This window comes from Halichoerus grypus, chromosome 8 (genome assembly GCF_964656455.1).
Source record: "Halichoerus grypus chromosome 8, mHalGry1.hap1.1, whole genome shotgun sequence".
In the NCBI taxonomy this organism is placed as follows: Eukaryota; Metazoa; Chordata; class Mammalia; order Carnivora; family Phocidae; genus Halichoerus; species Halichoerus grypus.
Window position 1 is genome coordinate 104,456,073 of NC_135719.1, and position 19,287 is coordinate 104,475,359.

At 34.5% G+C, this 19,287-nt stretch overlaps 1 protein-coding gene across 1 annotated transcript in view; it reads right to left on the reverse strand.

Annotated features, from left to right (window-relative positions):
* Nucleotides 1-19,287, reverse strand: part of SOS2 (SOS Ras/Rho guanine nucleotide exchange factor 2) — an 83,809-nt gene that overhangs the window by 34,410 nt on the left and 30,112 nt on the right. The window contains exons 6-8 of the mRNA XM_036110616.2: nt 17,730-17,873; nt 13,997-14,107; nt 9,790-9,888 (exon numbers count right to left, since the gene is read on the reverse strand). Coding sequence (XP_035966509.2) covers nt 9,790-9,888; nt 13,997-14,107; nt 17,730-17,873 — 354 coding nt within the window. The remainder of the gene's footprint in view (nt 1-9,789; nt 9,889-13,996; nt 14,108-17,729; nt 17,874-19,287) is intronic.

The window sequence follows — 19,287 nt, forward strand, 5'->3', positions numbered from 1 at the left end:
AATAATTACAAATGAGATAAACACACAAATTATTTCATATTCTCTAATGATTAAGTTCTTAAGTTTCAGAAATGCCTAAAAGCTTGTATATCTGTGTTATACAATATAACCAAGTATGCTAACTTTGGCACCCCAATCCACCATAAACTTTTCTGCAAACAGCGTCTGTGAGATTCAACTGATATTTTTTTTTTTTTTAAGATTTATTTATTTATTTGAGAGAGCGAGAATGAGAGAGAGAGAGAGAGTACACGAGAGGGGGGGAGGGTTTTAGAGGGAGAAGCAGGCTCCTCGCCGAGCAGGGAGCTCGATGTGGGACTTGATCCTGGGACTCCAGGATCATGACCTGAGCCAAAGGCAGTCGCTTAACCAACTGAGCCACCCAGGCGCCCCTCAACTGATATTTTTTACAACATAAAATTCAACCATTGTAGTAAGTATCAAGAAACCATAAAAGTTAATATTCTATCTCATTAACCCTTAGAAATAAAAGCTTATAAATTCACATTATTAATTCTAACAACTCTGGCTCTACTGGATTTATCCAAAAATTTTTCTTCTATCTCACTCTCAAAGTAGAAGAAAATTTACCTTATGATAAATAATTCAGATTGGATGATGCTCCAATGTTCAATTTGACAGAAGAAGTCAAAGTGGAGAATTATACAGATATTATATACAGATTATACAGATACAAAAATACATTTATGCAAGAACATGGAAAACTTATAATCACTTCTTTCTGAAAATTTTTTTCCTTCTGAAAATTGTTAAAAATTTAAGTTTTATGATTTTAAACTACCTTACTAGAAATTTTGTGATCAATTTTTCTAATATTCCAAGAACAGTCTGAAAACCATTCAGCAATGATCCCATTCCTCAGCAAGGAACTGAGTAATAAAAACTGTGAGTTCTAGGTCCATTATCTTTTTTTTTTTTTTAGTTTATTTATTTTTTAGTAATTTGTACAGCCAACATGGAACTCAATCTCACCACCCCGAGATTAAAAGTTGCATGTTCTTCTGACTGAGCCAGTCAGGCTCCCCTACGTCCATTACTTTTCATGTATATATCCTAGAAATTATTCCCTAGAGCACAGAGCCATCTGATATTTTTTGAGATACATGTAGAAGTCTTGCTATCACAAGATCAGCAATTTAATAATTTAAGTGACTATCATTAAAAATAAAATCTAATCTCTAGATTAGGAAATAAAAAATTGAAAGGATGAAGGGAAAATAGGCAAAATACCAAAAGATGTTTGGAAAAGTATCAGTGCTTGGTCATTCTGACTTCAAAAGGTGAAAATTACTGGCAAAATCACTTATTTTGCTGCTTTAAAGATCTCTTACAAAAATTCTTCTCAGCTCTACTCTAAAATATTTCCTTAGTAAATATGGATATTGATGATATAAAATGCTTAATTATAGGTTTTTTTCTTACTACTTTTGTTGATCCAAAATTCAAATTATTTCTAATAATAAGATTCTACCAAAATGAGAACTGTTTTTTTTTTTGTTGTTTTTTTAGAGAGAGAGAGAGAGAGAAGTGAGCATGCATGAGAACAGGGGTGGAGGGGAGAGGGAGACAGAGAATCTTAAGCAGGCTCCACTGCCCAGTGTGGAGCCTGACACGGGGCCTGATCTCACAACCCTGAGATCATAACCTGAGCCAATATCAAGAGTCAGATACTTAACCAACTGAGCCACTCAGGCTCTCCAAGAGCTGCTTTTTTATTTCGGTGTATGAGGATACTAAATTTCTAGTCTATTTGATCTTAAGACTGCTCAAACTCTTACACATAAATGGCCATGTCATTTCTAAATATCCATGTTATAGTTAAAGGCTGTCAAGGAGTGAGAAAAAAAAGATATTTAAAGGACATTTCAGGATACTTCAAGCACAGGATTTCCTAGTGATCGAAGTAGCTAAAGCAGTGGCTCTGCCATAATCTTAGTCTACTAATTTGCTAAACATTTCCTGAACTTTAATAATCAGTGAGATTTAATAAACATCAGATAAATAAATATCCAAGCTACCTGTCTATAGACATTTGAAATAATGTATTCTAAACATCTTATATTGACATAGAAATTACCATACTGAACTACTTGCAAATAAGCCATGCTCCTTCACATCCCTATGGCTTTCCACATATCCGCCTCTGGCCCTCTTTCTCCACCTGGTGAATGAGCCTCTATGGCAGCTCAAACGCCTCCTTCTCTATGACACTTCTCCCCTTCTCCCCCCTTTAATTTTTTTTCTTTTGCAATAATATCAAATTTATACAAGAGTTACAGAAATACAAATAATTCCTGTATACCACGAGTCACCAACTCTAAACATTTTGCTACGTATGCTTCATTAGTCCGTGTGTGAGTATATGTGCACCGTTTTTTCCCCTGAACTATTTGAGAGTAGTTTGTGATGCTATCCCCTTTCGGTTCGTTGCTGAGGAAGGAGAACCACTGCTAATAGTTTTGAGATTGTTTCTGGAATATGAGGAAAGCTCAAGTGATACACAAATTACCCTCAAATAGTATCATGCCCCTTCACTCCTTTAATACGTCAGCAGTGCATCTTAGAGCAAAGATAACTCTTTTATGGTATAGTGATCAACTTCAAGAGATTTAACATTGATGAAATTCTATTATCTAATTTTGTGCATATCCAATTTTGTCAAATGTCCCAATAATGTCCTTTAGAGTAATTTTCCCTCCAATACAGGATACAGCCATGATTTCACTGGCTCTCTCTTTTTTCCAGTTTTATTAAGATATAATTGACATACAGTACTACCAAAGTTTACATGGCAGAGCATAATGATCTGATTTACATATACTGTGATTTATTATCTCTTTTAATCTGCAATAGTTCCTCAACATTTGTCTTTCATTGCTCCCAAAAGCAAATAATATACACACATACACACATCAGAATAGCAGGATAAATCCCTATATATCCAACACCTATATTAATTTTTTTCTTACTTCCCTAGACAGGGTTAGTTACTCCTGCCTCAGCGATTCCATAGTACTATTTCTTAAACACTTATTACATTTATTTGTTGCGATTATTTAATATTCATCTTCTTCACTAAGCCATGAACTCCTTAAAGTCTGGCAGGGTTTTATTCATTTTTAGTATAGTACCTGCATGGTAGGTACCCAAAGGTAATTAGAATGAATAACTGTTGTATAAATATTCATAATTTGTTAAGTGTTTAGACAAATAACAAACATTTATTGAGTTTTTACTCAGTGCATGTTCTTTTATGCATTACCTTATTTAATCTTAGTTACAACTCTGTAAGATAGGTACTATTGTTATACATATTACAGATGAAGAAACCAAAGCACAGAGAAGTTAGGTAATTCACCCAAGATGAAGAGCGGAGTCTGTATTCAAACCCAGAAATTCTGATTCCATGGTCCATGTTTTTTGCCACACACTACACTGCCTCTCTACAATGACACCAGACACAACTAGGCAGAATACTGGTCTATGCCTAAATCTGGTGACCATGAGTTGAAGAGAACCCTTCAACATTAAAACAAACTGGATAATTACACATTTTAAGAAATAAAATGAACTTGGTGTGCTTTAGAAAAGAGGTCAAAGAGAATAAATGCTCTTTCAATAATACCTAAAATAAGAAATAAAGTGGAAGTGATCTTTCATTAGGTGCAGTATCTTATGAACTTGACTGAAGACTATATTCCTTGCTTACCTGATTATTCTCCTTAGTTGTCTATAAGTATATCCTGCTCAAGATTTAACACTTCGTGTAAGTTTTTTCTTAACTCTATGAGACTTCTTGAAATACTTAATATGCTTCTCTTGAATTCCTATAAAATGCTCTATCTACTGTGGATGTCTGTGTGCCTAAAGGTAAATTATAATAAATTATAAATTTGTTTCTAATTCATTATACTGGGAGTGCAGTCTTGATGTGAAATAATACATGTGATCAATTCTTTTTTTGTAATAATAAAGTTCTCTCTACATTTTTGTAAAAATAGTGTTTTAGTAATTTGGTGGGAAATTCAATTCATTAAATGTATTATTATTCCTTAGGACATCCTTGAATGATGTGTCAGCACTGAAAGAGTATTTATTATGTAGCAAAATATTTCTTGTAGTCTTTTTCAATAGTCAGAACATTAATTTCAATAGAGATTATCTCAAGCTCTTTTTTTTAAGAGATCTATTTATTTGAGAGAGAGAGAGAGAGAGAGAGCAGGGGGAGGGGCAGAGAGAGAGAATCCCAGACTCCCCGCTGAGCACAGAGCCCAATGTGGGGGGCTCAATCCCACGACCCAGGAGATCAAGACCTGAGCTTAACTGACTCAAGCTCTTAATGTTAAAATATACTCACACACAAGAACACAAAGACAATGACAAAGCAAATGTTACATAATCTTAAACAATTAGCGAATCCAGGTGAAGGCAGCACACTATACTGTTTTTGTAACTTTTCTGTGTTTCAAAGTAAAAGGTAAAAGTATTACCTAAAGAAACTCAATCATCTCAGATGGAAATATTGGCTTATCTTTCCCAACGAACCTCATTAGAATTATCACTAATAGGTATTCCTGTTAAGCTTTAAATTAAGAAGGATTAAGTTCTCTTGAGAGGAGAATTTTTATTTCTTCCATGACTAAATTTCCAAGGAATGACCAGAGAGTTAAAAAATATTACTTGAGGGGCGCCTGGATGGCTTGGAAGTTAAGCAACAGACTCCTGGTTTCAGCTCAGGTCATGATCTCTGGGTCCTGGGATCAGGCTCACGCTCAGTAGGGAGTCTGCTTCGGATTCTTTCCTTCTGTCCCTCCCACCACACACTGTCTCTCAAATAAATAAATAAATAAATAAACAAACAAACAAACTCTTTTAAAAAAATTTAAAAGAGAAAGAAAAAATAATGTTACTTGGCCCTGAATACGTCAATATTGAACTGAGACCAGATATGTTCTTACCAACAGAAGGATAAATATAGAATATGTTGGAATATAATAAGTATATTATAAAGTCACTTATAAATCAGGAAATGAATTGTTTATTTTCTTGTTCCTCTTACATAAGGATTAAACATACCTTAAGAAAAAAAATCTATAATTTATCTGAGAAAAAAAAAATAAAATGAAAGTACTTTGTGATCAACCTCAGAAGGATTAAATCTGAGGGGTGCCTAGGTGGCACAGTATGTTCAGCGCCTGCCTCTAGGTTTCGGCTCAGGTTGTGATCTCACGGTAGTGAGATCAAGCCCCTATTAAGGCTCTGTGCACTCAGCACAGAGTCGGCTTGAGCTTCTTTCTCCCTCTGCCCCTACCCCTCCATACTCTCTCTCATTCTCTCTCTAAAATAAGTAAGTCCTGGGGCGCCTGGGTGGCTCAGTTGGTTAAGCGACTGCCTTCAGCTCAGGTCATGATCCCAGGGTCCTGGGATCGAGCCCCACATCGGGTTCTCTGCTCAGCCGGAAGCCTACTTCTTCCTCTCCCACTCCCCGTGCTTGTGTTCCCTCTCATGCTGTCTCTCTCTCTCCCCCTGTCAATTAAATAAATAAATAAAATCTTTAAAAAAAATAAAATAAAATAAGTCCTTTTTAAAAAGAATTACATTTGAAAAAACAAAAAAGAAATATATTACCCATAAGATGAACTTTAAAGTATTGTTATGAATAACAACAATCCAACAATGTACTATAAGATAATTTCAAGTAAACAGGGAGCCTGGGTGGCTCAGTCTTTAAGCGTCTGCCTTCGGCTCAGGTCATGGTCCCAGGGTCCTGGGATCGAGCCCTGCATCGGGCTCCCTGCTCAGTGGGAAGCCTACTTCTCCCTCTCCTACTCCCCCTGCTTGTGTTCCCTCTCCCACTGTCTCTGTCAAATAAATAAATAAAATCTTTAGAAAAAAAAGATAATTTCAAGTAAACTATATGTAACATGCTATAATTTCTCATTACATAGTTATTTTTCTATCTTGTTTATCATAAATTCTGGTTCTGGGAAATAAAACTTGAATAATATTTAAATGCTATGTCCACAAATAAATCTTCCTTGGTATATGACTGAAGCAAATACTTCAGATTGAAACAGGCTTAAAACTGCTCCAGGATTGTGCTTTCTACTCCCTAAGGAATGTGACGGCCTTAAATTACACTGGTCCAGCCTTCTTTCTTATGGTTCTCATCCAAAGTAAGCTTAACATGAAATGAAATTTCTTTTGGATGAGTACTTGAGCCAAAGAATACCACAAAAGGCAATCTACAGAAATGGAAGAAAATATTTGCAACTGATACATATAATAAAGTATTAATATCCAGAATATATAAAGAACTCCTATAACACAACAACAAAACACAAACAACCCCCCCCCCCAAATAGCAAAGGACTTAAGTTTTTTTTCCCCAGGAACTTACACAAATGATTAACAAGCATATGAAGAGAAATGCAAATCAAAACCACAATGAAATACCACCTCACATCTAGCTGGATGGCTACTACCAAAAACCAAAAATACAGAAAATATCAAGTGTTGATGAGGATGTAGAGAAACTGGAATGCTTGTGCATTATTGGTGGAGATGTCAAATGGTATAGTGCTAATGGAATAAAGTACAGTGTTTCCTCAAAAAATTAAAAACAGAATTACCATCTGATTCAGCAATTCCATTTCTGGGTCTATATCCAAAAGAACTGAAAGCAGGCTCTTGAGGAGATATCTGCATATCCACAGCAGCATTATTTACAGTAGCCAGAAAGTAGAAGCAATCCAAATGTGCATTCACACTGGCTGCATACCAATATTTTTAACACTACTGAACAGTGTACTTAAAATCGCTAAGATGTGAAGTTTCATGTTATGTGTATTTTACAATTACAAATAAATGTTTTAAAAAACCAAGAGTATCACAGTCATGACGTTAAATGCATTACTTATTCCCACTGTATAACATAAAGACTGATTCCCAAGGACATATAAATTAATGTTTTAAAAAACCAAGAGTATCACAGTCATGAAGTTAAATGCATTTCTTATTCCCACTGTATAACATAAAGACTGATTCCCAAGGACAATAAATGCTAATAACTGGACCACATTGTAGAATATTTAGGCCCTTCTGATCCCACTAATTGAGTTGTATGCTTACCGAGAACCAGTAATATATGTTTCCAAATATGTTTATGCAAGTTGTGCTTATAATTATGTAATTTAATTACTCATTATATGAGTCAAAGAAACAGAAGTATAAAAGAAGATATTTATAAGGACACCTGGGTGGCTCAGTCAGTTAAGCAACCGACTGGATTTAGGCTCAAGTCATGATCTCAGGGTCATGAGATTGAGCCCAGTGTTGGACTCCGCCCTCAGTGTGGAATCTGCTTGAAATTCTCTTTCCTCCCTCCTTCTGCCTCAAACCCTGTTCCTGCTCTCTCTAAAATAATAAAATAAAATCTTTTTTTAAAAAAAGAAGATATTTATATGAAAACTCAATCAAGTAATTTTAAAGGCAAGCTCCATTAAAAAGGCATAAGGAAGATACTATGAAGATAATTTCTGTGATGTAAGCAAGCAAGATTCATGTTCAAAGAAAAGATTTTACCCTAAGTCAACCGATTAACACATAAATACATATAAATCTCCATCTATAGGGGTTTTGTGGTTATTTAAATAAAATGTATATAATATTTTTAATGATTCTTTATTTTTTTAAGATTTATTTATTTTAGAGAGTGTGTGAGTGCATGGGAGTTGGAGAAGGGGCAGAGGGAGAGGGAGAATTCTCAAGCCGACTCCCCGCTGAGTGCAGAGCCCAACATGGGGCTCGATCCCATGACCCTAAGATCATGACTTGAGCTGAAATCAAGAGTGGCTGCTTAAATGACTGAGGCACCTAGGCACCCTGATTCTTTATTTTAATTAGCTGACCAACTCTACTAGTCCTAATTACAATGGTTAAGAGGACATGGAGCCTAGTGATTAATTGGTGGCAAAGTAGCTAAGGCCTCAGGATGAGTCAGGCCATCATGGTTAATGTCCTGATCTCAGATGCAGACATAGTAGCTATAAGATCAACCTTGAAGATTTTAAAAACCATTCATCCAGACAGGGAAAAAAATAAGCTTCAATTATAAAGTCAAACCAGAATTTTTAAATGTTGGCAAATATTTGAAGGAAGTTATAGGACTAATGATAGGACTTCCAATTAGACATGAATATTACCCAAAAAATTTTAGAAATCCAAACATACATCTGGGGCAGCCAATGTATTATTTATATGAAGCCTGCAATCATTTTTATGAGTTCTTTATGGATCCATTAGTTTCCATAGAGATATTCAGAATCAAGTTGTTCATCTATTTGTGCTCAAAAGCTAGTGAGCTTCAGCATCACACATTATGGGTAATAAGACTTCATAAAAAAGAATTCTTGAGATAGCTATTCATTAGAAATCACCAAATGAATTCTTTGCCTAGGTGTCTACAGGATACAGAATTATTCTGGCTTTAATATTATTACTAAAGAGTTAGATGGAAAAAAATCTAAAAAGTTTGTCTAAACCAACAACTTGGTATCCTAAAGGAGAGGTACAAAATACTCAGGCAGAAAGATGTCTAGCTTCTAAAAAGCAATTTAAAGAGTTGCAGAAGAAAATTTTACCGAGCAAGATATTTTGAAATTATGGGGCACCTGGATGGCTCAGTAGGTTAAGCATCTGACTCTTGATTTCGGCCAAGGTCATGATCTCGGGGTCATGGGATTGAGCCCCGCGTCACGCTCCACACTCAGCACAGAGTCTGCTTCTCCCTCTCCCTCTGCTCCTCCCCCACCCTTGTGCTTGCTCTAATAAATAAAATCTTTAATAAATAAATAAATACATACATAAAAAGAGTTCAAGTTTTACCATAATTTTTTGTTAGATGCTGCTTGGGTCCTAGCAAGAGAGGAAGAATACTATACTGCATGGTAAAAAAAAAAAAATGTCAACTTTAAAAGTACTTTTCTTAATAAGTTAAAACAAGACGGAAATTTAGACCAATGTTATACATAAAAGTTATGAATTACTTACATAAGAGTTAAATCACTGTTACTGTGTGCCTCCAAAAAGTAATGAAAAAAGTAATCGATGTTATTACTTTGAAATTCTATATTATGAAATGGCAGATAAAGACATATTTTCCTCTATCTACCACTTGGATATGATATGAAAACAAAAAATATAGGCTTTTCTCCATGGAAAAGAAGGTAGACATTTAAAATACTTTATTTTTATGAATAAAAAGTATGAAAAATAATATGACCAGATCAAAAACTAGCTCTTGGGGCGCCTGGGTGGCTCAGTCAGGTAACGTCTGCCTTTGGCTCAGGTCATGATCCCAGGGTCCTGGGATCGAGCCCCACATTGGGCTCCCTGGGCTTGTCCCGCTCCCTCTGCCCCCCCCCCCCCCGCTCATGCTCAGTCTCTCTCTCAAATAAATAAAATCTTAAAAAAAAAAAACAAAAAACAAAAAACAGGGTGCCTGGGTGGCTCAGTCGTTAAGCGTCTGCCTTCGGCTCAGGTCATGATCCCAGGGTCCTGGGATCGAGCCCCGCATCTCTGGCTCTCTGCTCAGCGGGAAGCCTGCTTCTCCCTCTCCCACTCCCCCTGATTGTGTTCCCTCTCTCGCTGTGTCTCTCTCTCTGTCAAATAAATAAATAAAATCTTTAAAAAAACAAAAAAAACAAAAAACTAGTTCTTAAGCCTCATAAATGCAAGTACTTTTGGCTCAGGAAGGCTTCACCTTACCTTTAATAATTCAAAATAGTGCCAACAATGATAAACAGGCACCAGCATAAGGCGTGGAAGGACATAACGAACTGCCTCTTTAAAACCATCAGCAATGGACTGCAAAGCAAAAAGATACAACTGTATATCTCTGGTATCAAGAATATATAACAGCGATGCCTAACAGAAATAACTTTTAAAAATACAAGATACAGACTTAACCAAAACTATAATGGAAAGCATGTTCTACATGGAAATTAAAGTGCTGTAAAATGAAGGATTTTTTCCTCTTGTAAGTTATTAAGTAGATATATACATTTCTTCATCTCTTATACAGCGAAAATAACTTTCACAGTAGTCCTATATAACTTTTCTTGAAAAGTTTTGGCTTCCCCCTACCCTAAAAGAATTTTGCAAGCTATGTACCCTCTTGTATATTTTTACATGATCATTTGAAATGTTTTAAGTAGTTATGAAGGATGTACTTTTTGGGATACTGTATATCGTAGATGTGATTTAAATATGTTTCACCAAACAATGATTAAATAAACTTCAGATTTAGCTTATTTATTTTATGAAAAATATCTGTCATATAACTACATTGACAAAGCCAATCTTCACTGTCAAAATAAAGAACTAGATCAGACAATTCCTCAGAAAGTCTAACTTCATTCTTAAAGTCAAACATACATGTTAATGTCACAGTCTGAAGTACAGGAAGCATCTGGAAGAATCTGTAACTGTTTCTAACATGTACCCCCCAGTATGAGAATTTCATAAGCCTCCCCTCTCCTTTATTCTAATGTCCAATGAATGATGAGGTCCTTTTTTAAAAAAATTAATATTCACCCTTGTAAATGATCTCACTTCTTAATTCCTAGATATGGCAAGATATAGTTAGATATGACATGACATTTTAAGCTACTAAGAGTTTTTATTTTTAACATAATTACCCTACCTCCTGCTTTTAAAAACCCTTTTGCTTTGCATTCAATGAACTCTCCTTCCAGAGCAAGTTTTTTGTTCCCACTGGCTGGGACCCTGCAGGATTTTATACCTTGGATCAATGCATAATGGGAAATTCAATATGGCAAGGCATAATGTGTAAGAGAAATTGGAAAAGAGAACACAAAAACAAACAAGGTAGCAGACAGGCTAGAAAGTGATTCCCTTAAAGCTGTCTGTGCCCTTATATCACCTGAAAAATCTTAGTGTATAGTCAGGGGTAGGTATATCCCAGTTTTGAAAACTAATCATCTGTAGAATAAACAATTTTCTAAAATTTATAAGGGATTTAAAAGTTACTCATATTGATTTTAAATGTCACTAGGTTGACTTATTTAAACTGGTATTTCTCCTCATCAGATAAATACAGACAACAGCAATATATGTGGAAAGAATCTTATATGATGCTTCTTAAAAGTATCCTCCTAGGCAAACTCTCCCATAATTCTCATAAAACTGTTAACTGAAGTTAAATTATAATTTGTTCAATGGACTTGCTACCATGATATGCTCAGTCAACTTATTTTCCTAAAGATTAATTTCTTTCATCATTTGATTAATGAAAGATAGTGATGTGAATCACCCTAGATATATTTTTATATATTTTATATATAATGCTTTAACTGGAACCAAGATGAAACTTTAAATTAAGTCTATAAAGATCAGCTATATTGTTAATTGGCACTGGAACAGCTACTAAAGTGTATCCTAATATTATGCAGCCATCAAAAGGAATGAGATCTTGCCATTTGCAACGACGTGGATGGAACTGGAGGGTATTATGCTGAGCGAAATAAGTCAAACAGAGAAAGACATGTATCATATGACCTCACTGATATGAGGAATTCTTAATCTCAGGAAACAAACTGAGGGTTGCTGGAGTGGGGGGTGGGGTGGGAGGGATGGGGTGACTGGGTGATGGACACTGGGGAGGGTATGTGTTCTGGTAAGGGCTGTGAATTGTGCAAGACTGTTGAATCTCAGATCTGTACCTCTGAAACAAATAATGCAATATATGTTAAGAAAGAAAAAAAGAAGAAGAATGTAGCAGGAGGGGAAGAATGAAGGGGGGGAAATCGGAGGGGGAGAAGAACCATGAGAGACGATGGACTCTGAAAAACAAACTGAGGGTTCTAGAGGGGAGGGGGGTGGGAGGATGGGTTAGCCTGGTGATGGGTATTGAGGAGGGCACGTTCTGCATGGAGCACTGGGTGTTATGCACAAACAATGAATCATGGAACACTATATCTAAAACTAATGATGTAATGTATGGGGATTAACATAACAATAAAAAAATTAAAAAAAAAAAAAAAAAACCTAAAGTGTATCCTAAAGTGCTAATGCAATGTGTATTTATAGTGTAAGAACTATAAATAAAACAAGTGAGTATTTTAATATACGCCAAATGTGCTTAGTGTATTCCCATTTGATTTTCACAAAAACCATAAGAGATATACATTATCATCATGTCACAAAGGAGCAAACTAAGCCTCAGAGGTTAAGTGACTTGCTCAGGATAACACAGTTATTGATTGACCCAAAGCCAGAAGTTCTGACTCCAAAGCTAATATTCTTAAAGTGTGCTATATATCTTCTAAAAAAATTTTTTGTTTTATGTTTTTTTTAATGAAGCATTACCTTCTTCACCTTTCACTGAATGGATCTTTTTAAAGTTAATACAGTACAAGTGAGTTTGGCGTGAAAAAGTGTTTTATTTAAGTCTTTAAATTTCACTAAATATCTGGAGCAATAGTTAAATAATTGGATCCTAAACATTCAAATCCCACAGTAATAATTCCTAATAAAATAGGAATGAAACAAACTTTGTGAATGCTTTTAATGATTATGCAAAGATCTTATAGGTACACTGTCCCATTTAACTAATGTTTACTTTATGGTATATGAATATATAGGATTTAGCTTAAGAAAATTATTCCTTTGTTGAAGTAAATTTTGAAAATTAGGTGGAATTTTTATTCCAAGTTGACAAGTTATTGAATACAGAAGAAGATAATAATGGGAATTCACAGTAAAGAAGGCAGAGAGAAGATTGTAAGTTCAGTTTTGAACACGTTATATTTGAAATGCTTGTGTGATATCCAAGTGAATTAGCTCAAAGGGCAGCTCAAAGGGCAGTGCTCATAAGAGTGTTATGGCTTGAAAATACAAATAGGAAGTCACCAGCATATAGGCAATAGCTAAAGCAGAATGTACAGATAAAGTCACTTATGGAGAGTACAGAGGGGCAGAAAAGAATGGGCTGAAATTGAAGCTGGAGAACATCTGCAATTATGGAGACTAAGGAGAAATTAAAGAAGATAAAAATTAGGAGGAAGTATCATGGGAGCCAAAAGGACAAGGAGGGGATGAACAAATACTACAGGCATAAATATGAAATCAAAATATCCACTGGACTTGGCAATTAAGTTCATTTTCAAGGGCAGTTTTTAGCGTATATCCTGATCAGAATACAGATGGTAGCAGTTTGATAAAGAATGGTAAAAAGTAATATGAAGATAACTGGCTAAAAATGAAAAGGGGGACAACAGCTAGAGTGAAGAAAGTTTTATTTATTTGCTTGTTTTAGGACAATAAAGGCCATATTCATATGCTAAGGGAGAAGAGCTGGTCTAGATGCAGGATGTCTCTACAGCAGTAAGTAGTCAAGGATCAATGCCAAGGTAACCTTTGTTAAGTGTTGAAAGGGTAAAAATGTAATTCTGTCTCTCCACTTCCTTTCATTTTATCTAACTGCATTATTGAACCAATTAATTTGCATAGTCCCCATTAATATATCTCCTTTAAATTATAGGCCTGGTAGAGAAGTCAGTATGGGTATCACATGAGGATATTCTCCACTCTTTATGATTCCTGTTCCAGCTCCTTCAGGGAATAAGATCCTGAAAGAGCTCTGCATACTATTTCTATATCCCAGATCTAGAATGTGCCAGATTCTTGTAGTCACTCAGTATGTGTAATAATATTCTATAAAAGATTTCTACATTAAGGACAGATTGAAAGAACTTGAGACAAAAAAGAGAAGACAATCTAAAACAAGCTTACAATGAACAGATTTTGAAGGACTGGTGAATTAGTTCCTTATGTGCTTTATGAAAGGGTTCCAGAACTTACAAATACTTGAAGAATAAGATGGTGAAATATTTCTTTGGTTGCTTTATAAAAACAAAAAACCCCAAAAACCAAACATTCAATTTAAGTTTACCTGAAAGTGTAGAGCCACCGCAGGTCTGGCCATCAACTTACTGAAATGTTCATTAAATTTTGGAGAAAGAATGTCCTGTGATAACGTTTCATAAGGATCAAATGCTTGCTCCTATTTTTTTAAAAAGGAGAACGTGTTAGGTTTAAAAGAACATCTTTTCTACTAATATGGCATATTATTATAGTAAATTTTTATTTAAGTTCTCAACTACATTTCAGAACTTTTTGCTCTCACTTTTAGGGGTCAAACAATAACTAGGAAATTTTTTTAAATGTATGTAATGATCTTGAGTGATACATGACAAGGTCTTAAAATAGGTCACTGAATTTGTGGTCATAAGTTATCAAACTATTAAAATGCTTATGCACATTTATTCTCAGTAAATGAAGAGTATTTATTAGTAAAACAAGCTTGGGATTTGAAATTTCAGTTAGGCTTACCTAGGTTAAAATGAGTTTATATACCTAAGATACTCTCCAAGGAAGCAAAACCTGGTACCACTGTTTCATCCACTCTACACTTTTCAAAATTAGAAAAAGAAAGCAAAGACTAATATATAGTAAAATAACAAAGGAGAAATTGCCCATATTTTGTACGATGTTTATATTTCAATAAATTCCTATTACTTGACAATAATCAATATCCCCAATGTTTAGTTACAACTAAGAGTCTTGTTTCATTTTTGTATTTTAAAAATACAGTATGTTTTGGGGCGCCTGGGTGGCTCAGTCGTTAGGGTGGGGGTCCTGGGATTGAGCCCCACAGCGGGAAGCCTGCTTCTCCCTCTTCTACTCCCCCTAATTGTGTTCCCTCTCTTGCTGTGTCTCTTTCTGTCAAATAAGTAAAATCTTAAAAAAAAAAAAAAAACAGTATGTTTTTCAGAAAATAACAAGTATTGGTGAGGATAAGAGAAACTGAAATCCTCATCCATTGCAAGTGGGAATATAAAATACTGTAGCCCCTGTGGCAAACAGTTTGGCAGTTCCTCAAAAAGTGAAACAAAGAATTACCCCATGACCCAGCAATCCACTACTGGATATATACCCAAAAGAACTGAAAATAGAGACTCAAACAGATACTTGTATGCCAATGTTCACTGCAGCATTATTCACAATAGCCAAAAGATGGAAACACCATGTGTCCATCATCAAATAAATGGATAAACAAAACATGATACATATATACAATAGAATATTACTCAGCCATAGAAAGGGATGGGGTTCTGATACATGCTATGATGGATGAACCCTGAAAACAAGTGAAATAAGCAGACACAAAAGAATATTGCTATGATTCCACTTATATCAAGTATCTAGAATCAGCAAATTCATGTTGACAGAAAGTAGATTAGAGGTTACCAGGGGTTAGGAGGGAGGGAAGAATAGGGAGTCACTGCTTAGTGAGTACAGAGTTTCTGTTTGGGGTGATAAAAAGGTTTTAAAAAAGACAGCAGCGATGGTTGTATAATACTGTGAATTTGATTAATGCCACTGAATTATACACTTAAAAATGGTTAAAATGGCAAATCTTATATAATGTATATTTTACCACAGTAACAAAATAAAAATTAGAAAATACATTGTTTTTGAACCATGATATATTTAAGAGAACAGCAAGCAACCAGGCTACAGATTAAGATGCTAAGATATTGCAATATAAAAACTTGCTAGTAAGAATCAAGGCTGATTATTTTGCTTAGGTATCAGTAATTGAATACTTCTATACTATCAGTTTCATTGTCTCTAAAATGGATATAATAAAAGTGATCTATATTTTCCAAAAAATATAGGCAAAGATTATAACATTAGAAATTCTTTTACATGAAAACTAAAGAAAGCACTTTTACAACCTGTTTTCCAACAGCAATAAAAATGGCCAATGAGTATACAAAGATGTTCAACATGATTAGTTTTAAAAATAAAAGCTCTTTTCCCCCCTCATTAGACTGGGAAAAATGAACAGAATGACACCTAGAGTTAGTGAAGGTGTGGGAAAAAGAGCAGCATATATTAGAGCTTATGTGGAAGTAAATTTGGTAAAATGTTTTAAAGTTCTAAAAATTTCCTCGTCTTTAATACTACAATTCCACTTCTAGGAATACATCCTAAAATAATTATTAGACTATGAAGACAGTATAAATATATTTGTTGCAATATTGTTTATAATAACAAAAAATGGAAACAACCTAAATATTTATTAATAGTAAGGAGTTAACATATGTTATGGTGTCTCCATATAACATGGTACTAATTCAGACTTCAAAATCAGTGTTGAAGGAGGGGTGAGGGGATGGGTGAAATAGGTGAAGGGGATTAGAGGCACAAACTTCTAGTGAGTAAATCACAGGGATGAAAAGTATAGCATAGGTAATATAGTCAACAATATTGTAATAATGTTGTATGGTGACAGATGGTAACCACACATATGGCCGTGAACACCGTGTAATGTTCAAGAATTGTTGAATTTCTATCTTACACGCCTGAAACTAATATAACATTGTATGTCAACTAAACTTCAACTAATATATTAAAAAAATTGTGTGGAAGTCTATTTATTAACATGGAAAATGTTCATGATATATTGAGAACAGGAGAAAATAGTTAACAGTCTATTATCATAAATAAAACAGGTTTGTATCTATATATAGAAAAATATTTTTAAGGATTAAATAATATATGTTGTAAGGATAAGTTATCTCTGTGTGTTGCAAAATTGAGTGATTTTCATTTTATACTTGCCTCTATTTTTCTGAATATTTTTACAATAAGCTACATTATTTTTATAATCATCACCTAAAAGACAAAATGATTTTCACGTTGGGAAAAAAATTAAAATATAAACCTCCTTTTCAAGTTTTGGAAACTAAGACCAAAATCTATAAAAGCTAAACAGCTATGGTCAACAGAATTTATTTTCTTTCACCTTAAATGCACATGCCATTAAAAAAAAATCCTAGCCATATGCACTCCAATGTTCATAGCAGCAATGTCTGCAATAGCCAAACTGTGGAAAGAGCCAAGATGCCCTTCAACAGATGAATGGATAAAGAAGATGTGGTCCATATACACAATGGAATATTACTCAGCCATCAGAAAGGATGATTACCCAACTTTTACATCAACATGGATGGGACTGGAGGAGATTATGCTAAGTGAAATAAGTCAAGCAGAGAAAGTCAATTATCATATGGTTTCACTTATTTGTGGAACATAAGGAACAGCATGGAGGACATTAGGAGAAGGAAGGGAAAAATGAAGGGAGGGAAATCGGAGGGAGAGATGAACCACGAGAGACTATGGACTCTGAGAAACAAACAGGGTTTTAGAAGGGAGGGGGGTGGGGGGATGGGTTAGCCTGGTGATGGGTATTAAGGAGGGCACATATTGCATGGAGCACTGGGTGTTATACGAAAACAATGAATCGTGGATCACTACATCAAAAACCAATGATGTATTGTATGGTGACTAACATAACATAATAAAATTAAAAAAAAAAAAACCTAAATGTTACTACTCAACCAACTTTCACTATAAATATTATCATAAATACACTATAAAATAAGTGTCACTAAAAATATAGACAATGTAATTTTAGTTTGCTACTGGTTCAATCTTAAGTATTGTTTTATAGCAGTCAGCAATGTCCTCTAATTTTCACAGAGAATATCTTACTAATTTTTTAATACACTATTTAGGACTTTAATGAGAATTATAAAGTACTTTTGTAAACTTACTTCCGCCAAATCTTCAAAACAGCTGCCAGCTAACGGATGAGGACTGCTTTCATCAGTCATTTCAACTGTGTCTTCAATTAAACCTAAAAGTTTCACAGTTAATTCATGTATATCTGAAATGTTACTGAAAATCCTGTCAATATCCTGAAAAAAAAGAAAAGTTAAGACATGTGAGGTTGAAATATTGTTTAAAAATTGCTAAATATAAGTAATATAAGTGTTAAGGGTGTATTTTCATCCAATTACATATTAATATATTCCAAGACATGTAATATATTCTATAACAAAGCAAAAGTCCATCATTAATATAAAAGTGAAGTTAAAAAAACCTCCTGGATTACATACAGTAAATTTACTGGGAAATATAAATTGTATGTAGTTTTGTTCAATAATTCTAAAATCTCCTATTGTGGATAAATCTAAGCAACTCTTCACATAGAGAATCCTGGCATTTGAGTATTTTCAAATTGGCTAAGAGGCTAAAAATCTTGATCAAGGTCTTATAGAGCTAGTTAATAAAAGCTGGGTTCAAAATGAAAACATGACTCCTAATCCAAATACAATCCAGTTTCACAACTTGTGGCCTGTCTCCTAAATTTGAGGCGGAATTAAGACTTCATTCAAGCTTCCATGTGTGAATTACATCTGGATTAAGAAATGTTAATTTCTTAAACAGACCATTATGACTGATCATGCAGGTTATGGCCAACTATCATTCACTCTTCCATGTCGTAATGGAAACACTACACGCTGTGGAATCTGACAGACCTGAGCATGGATCTTGACCCCACACTTGTTAGATAAATGACTCTGGATTAGGTCACTTACTACGTTTCAGGCACTATTACAAGTACTTGACATGTAATTTCATAACAGCCTTATTAGATAGGCACTATCATCATCCTCATTTTTACAAATGAGGAAACCAGCTCAAAGCAGTTAAGTAAATTGCTCAAGGTCACACAGCTGGTATATTAATATCTATCTACCCTCATAAGGTTCTTAGTAGGATTAAATGAGATGATTTCCACAAACTGCTCCTGGCATATATTAGGTCCTCCACAAACGTGAGCTTTTTGAAGACAAAGGGATAGGGCCTAAAGGAGTAAATTAAGATTAGTTTTAAATCACTCATTCCTTTATCACGTATTTGCTGAGTACTATGGTCTGGTCTCAGATGGTCTTTACCTCAAAAGTTTACAGTCTATTGAGACTAAAAAATACAGTAGAAAAAAATACAGTAAATATAGCAAATCCATATCTAAATGCTAAAAAAGTTTAAAAAGATACAATAGATATATAGAGAAAGAGAAAAAAGGAATTCCCTCTTTCTCTTGACCCTTCAGTACCATAGTTGAAATTTTCTATCAAATCAGCACTATCAATGAGAAGAGACCCCATAAAAATTAATTCCTGAGGAATGAAAACTAATGGGACACAGAAAAGCCAAAGAAGATAAAATAAGCTACTAGCATCTGTTAGGTTTTTATTCTTAGATAGAACCAATTATACTGTGGTATAAAAGAACTCAAGTTCAAGTTCAACTTCTGTAACTTAC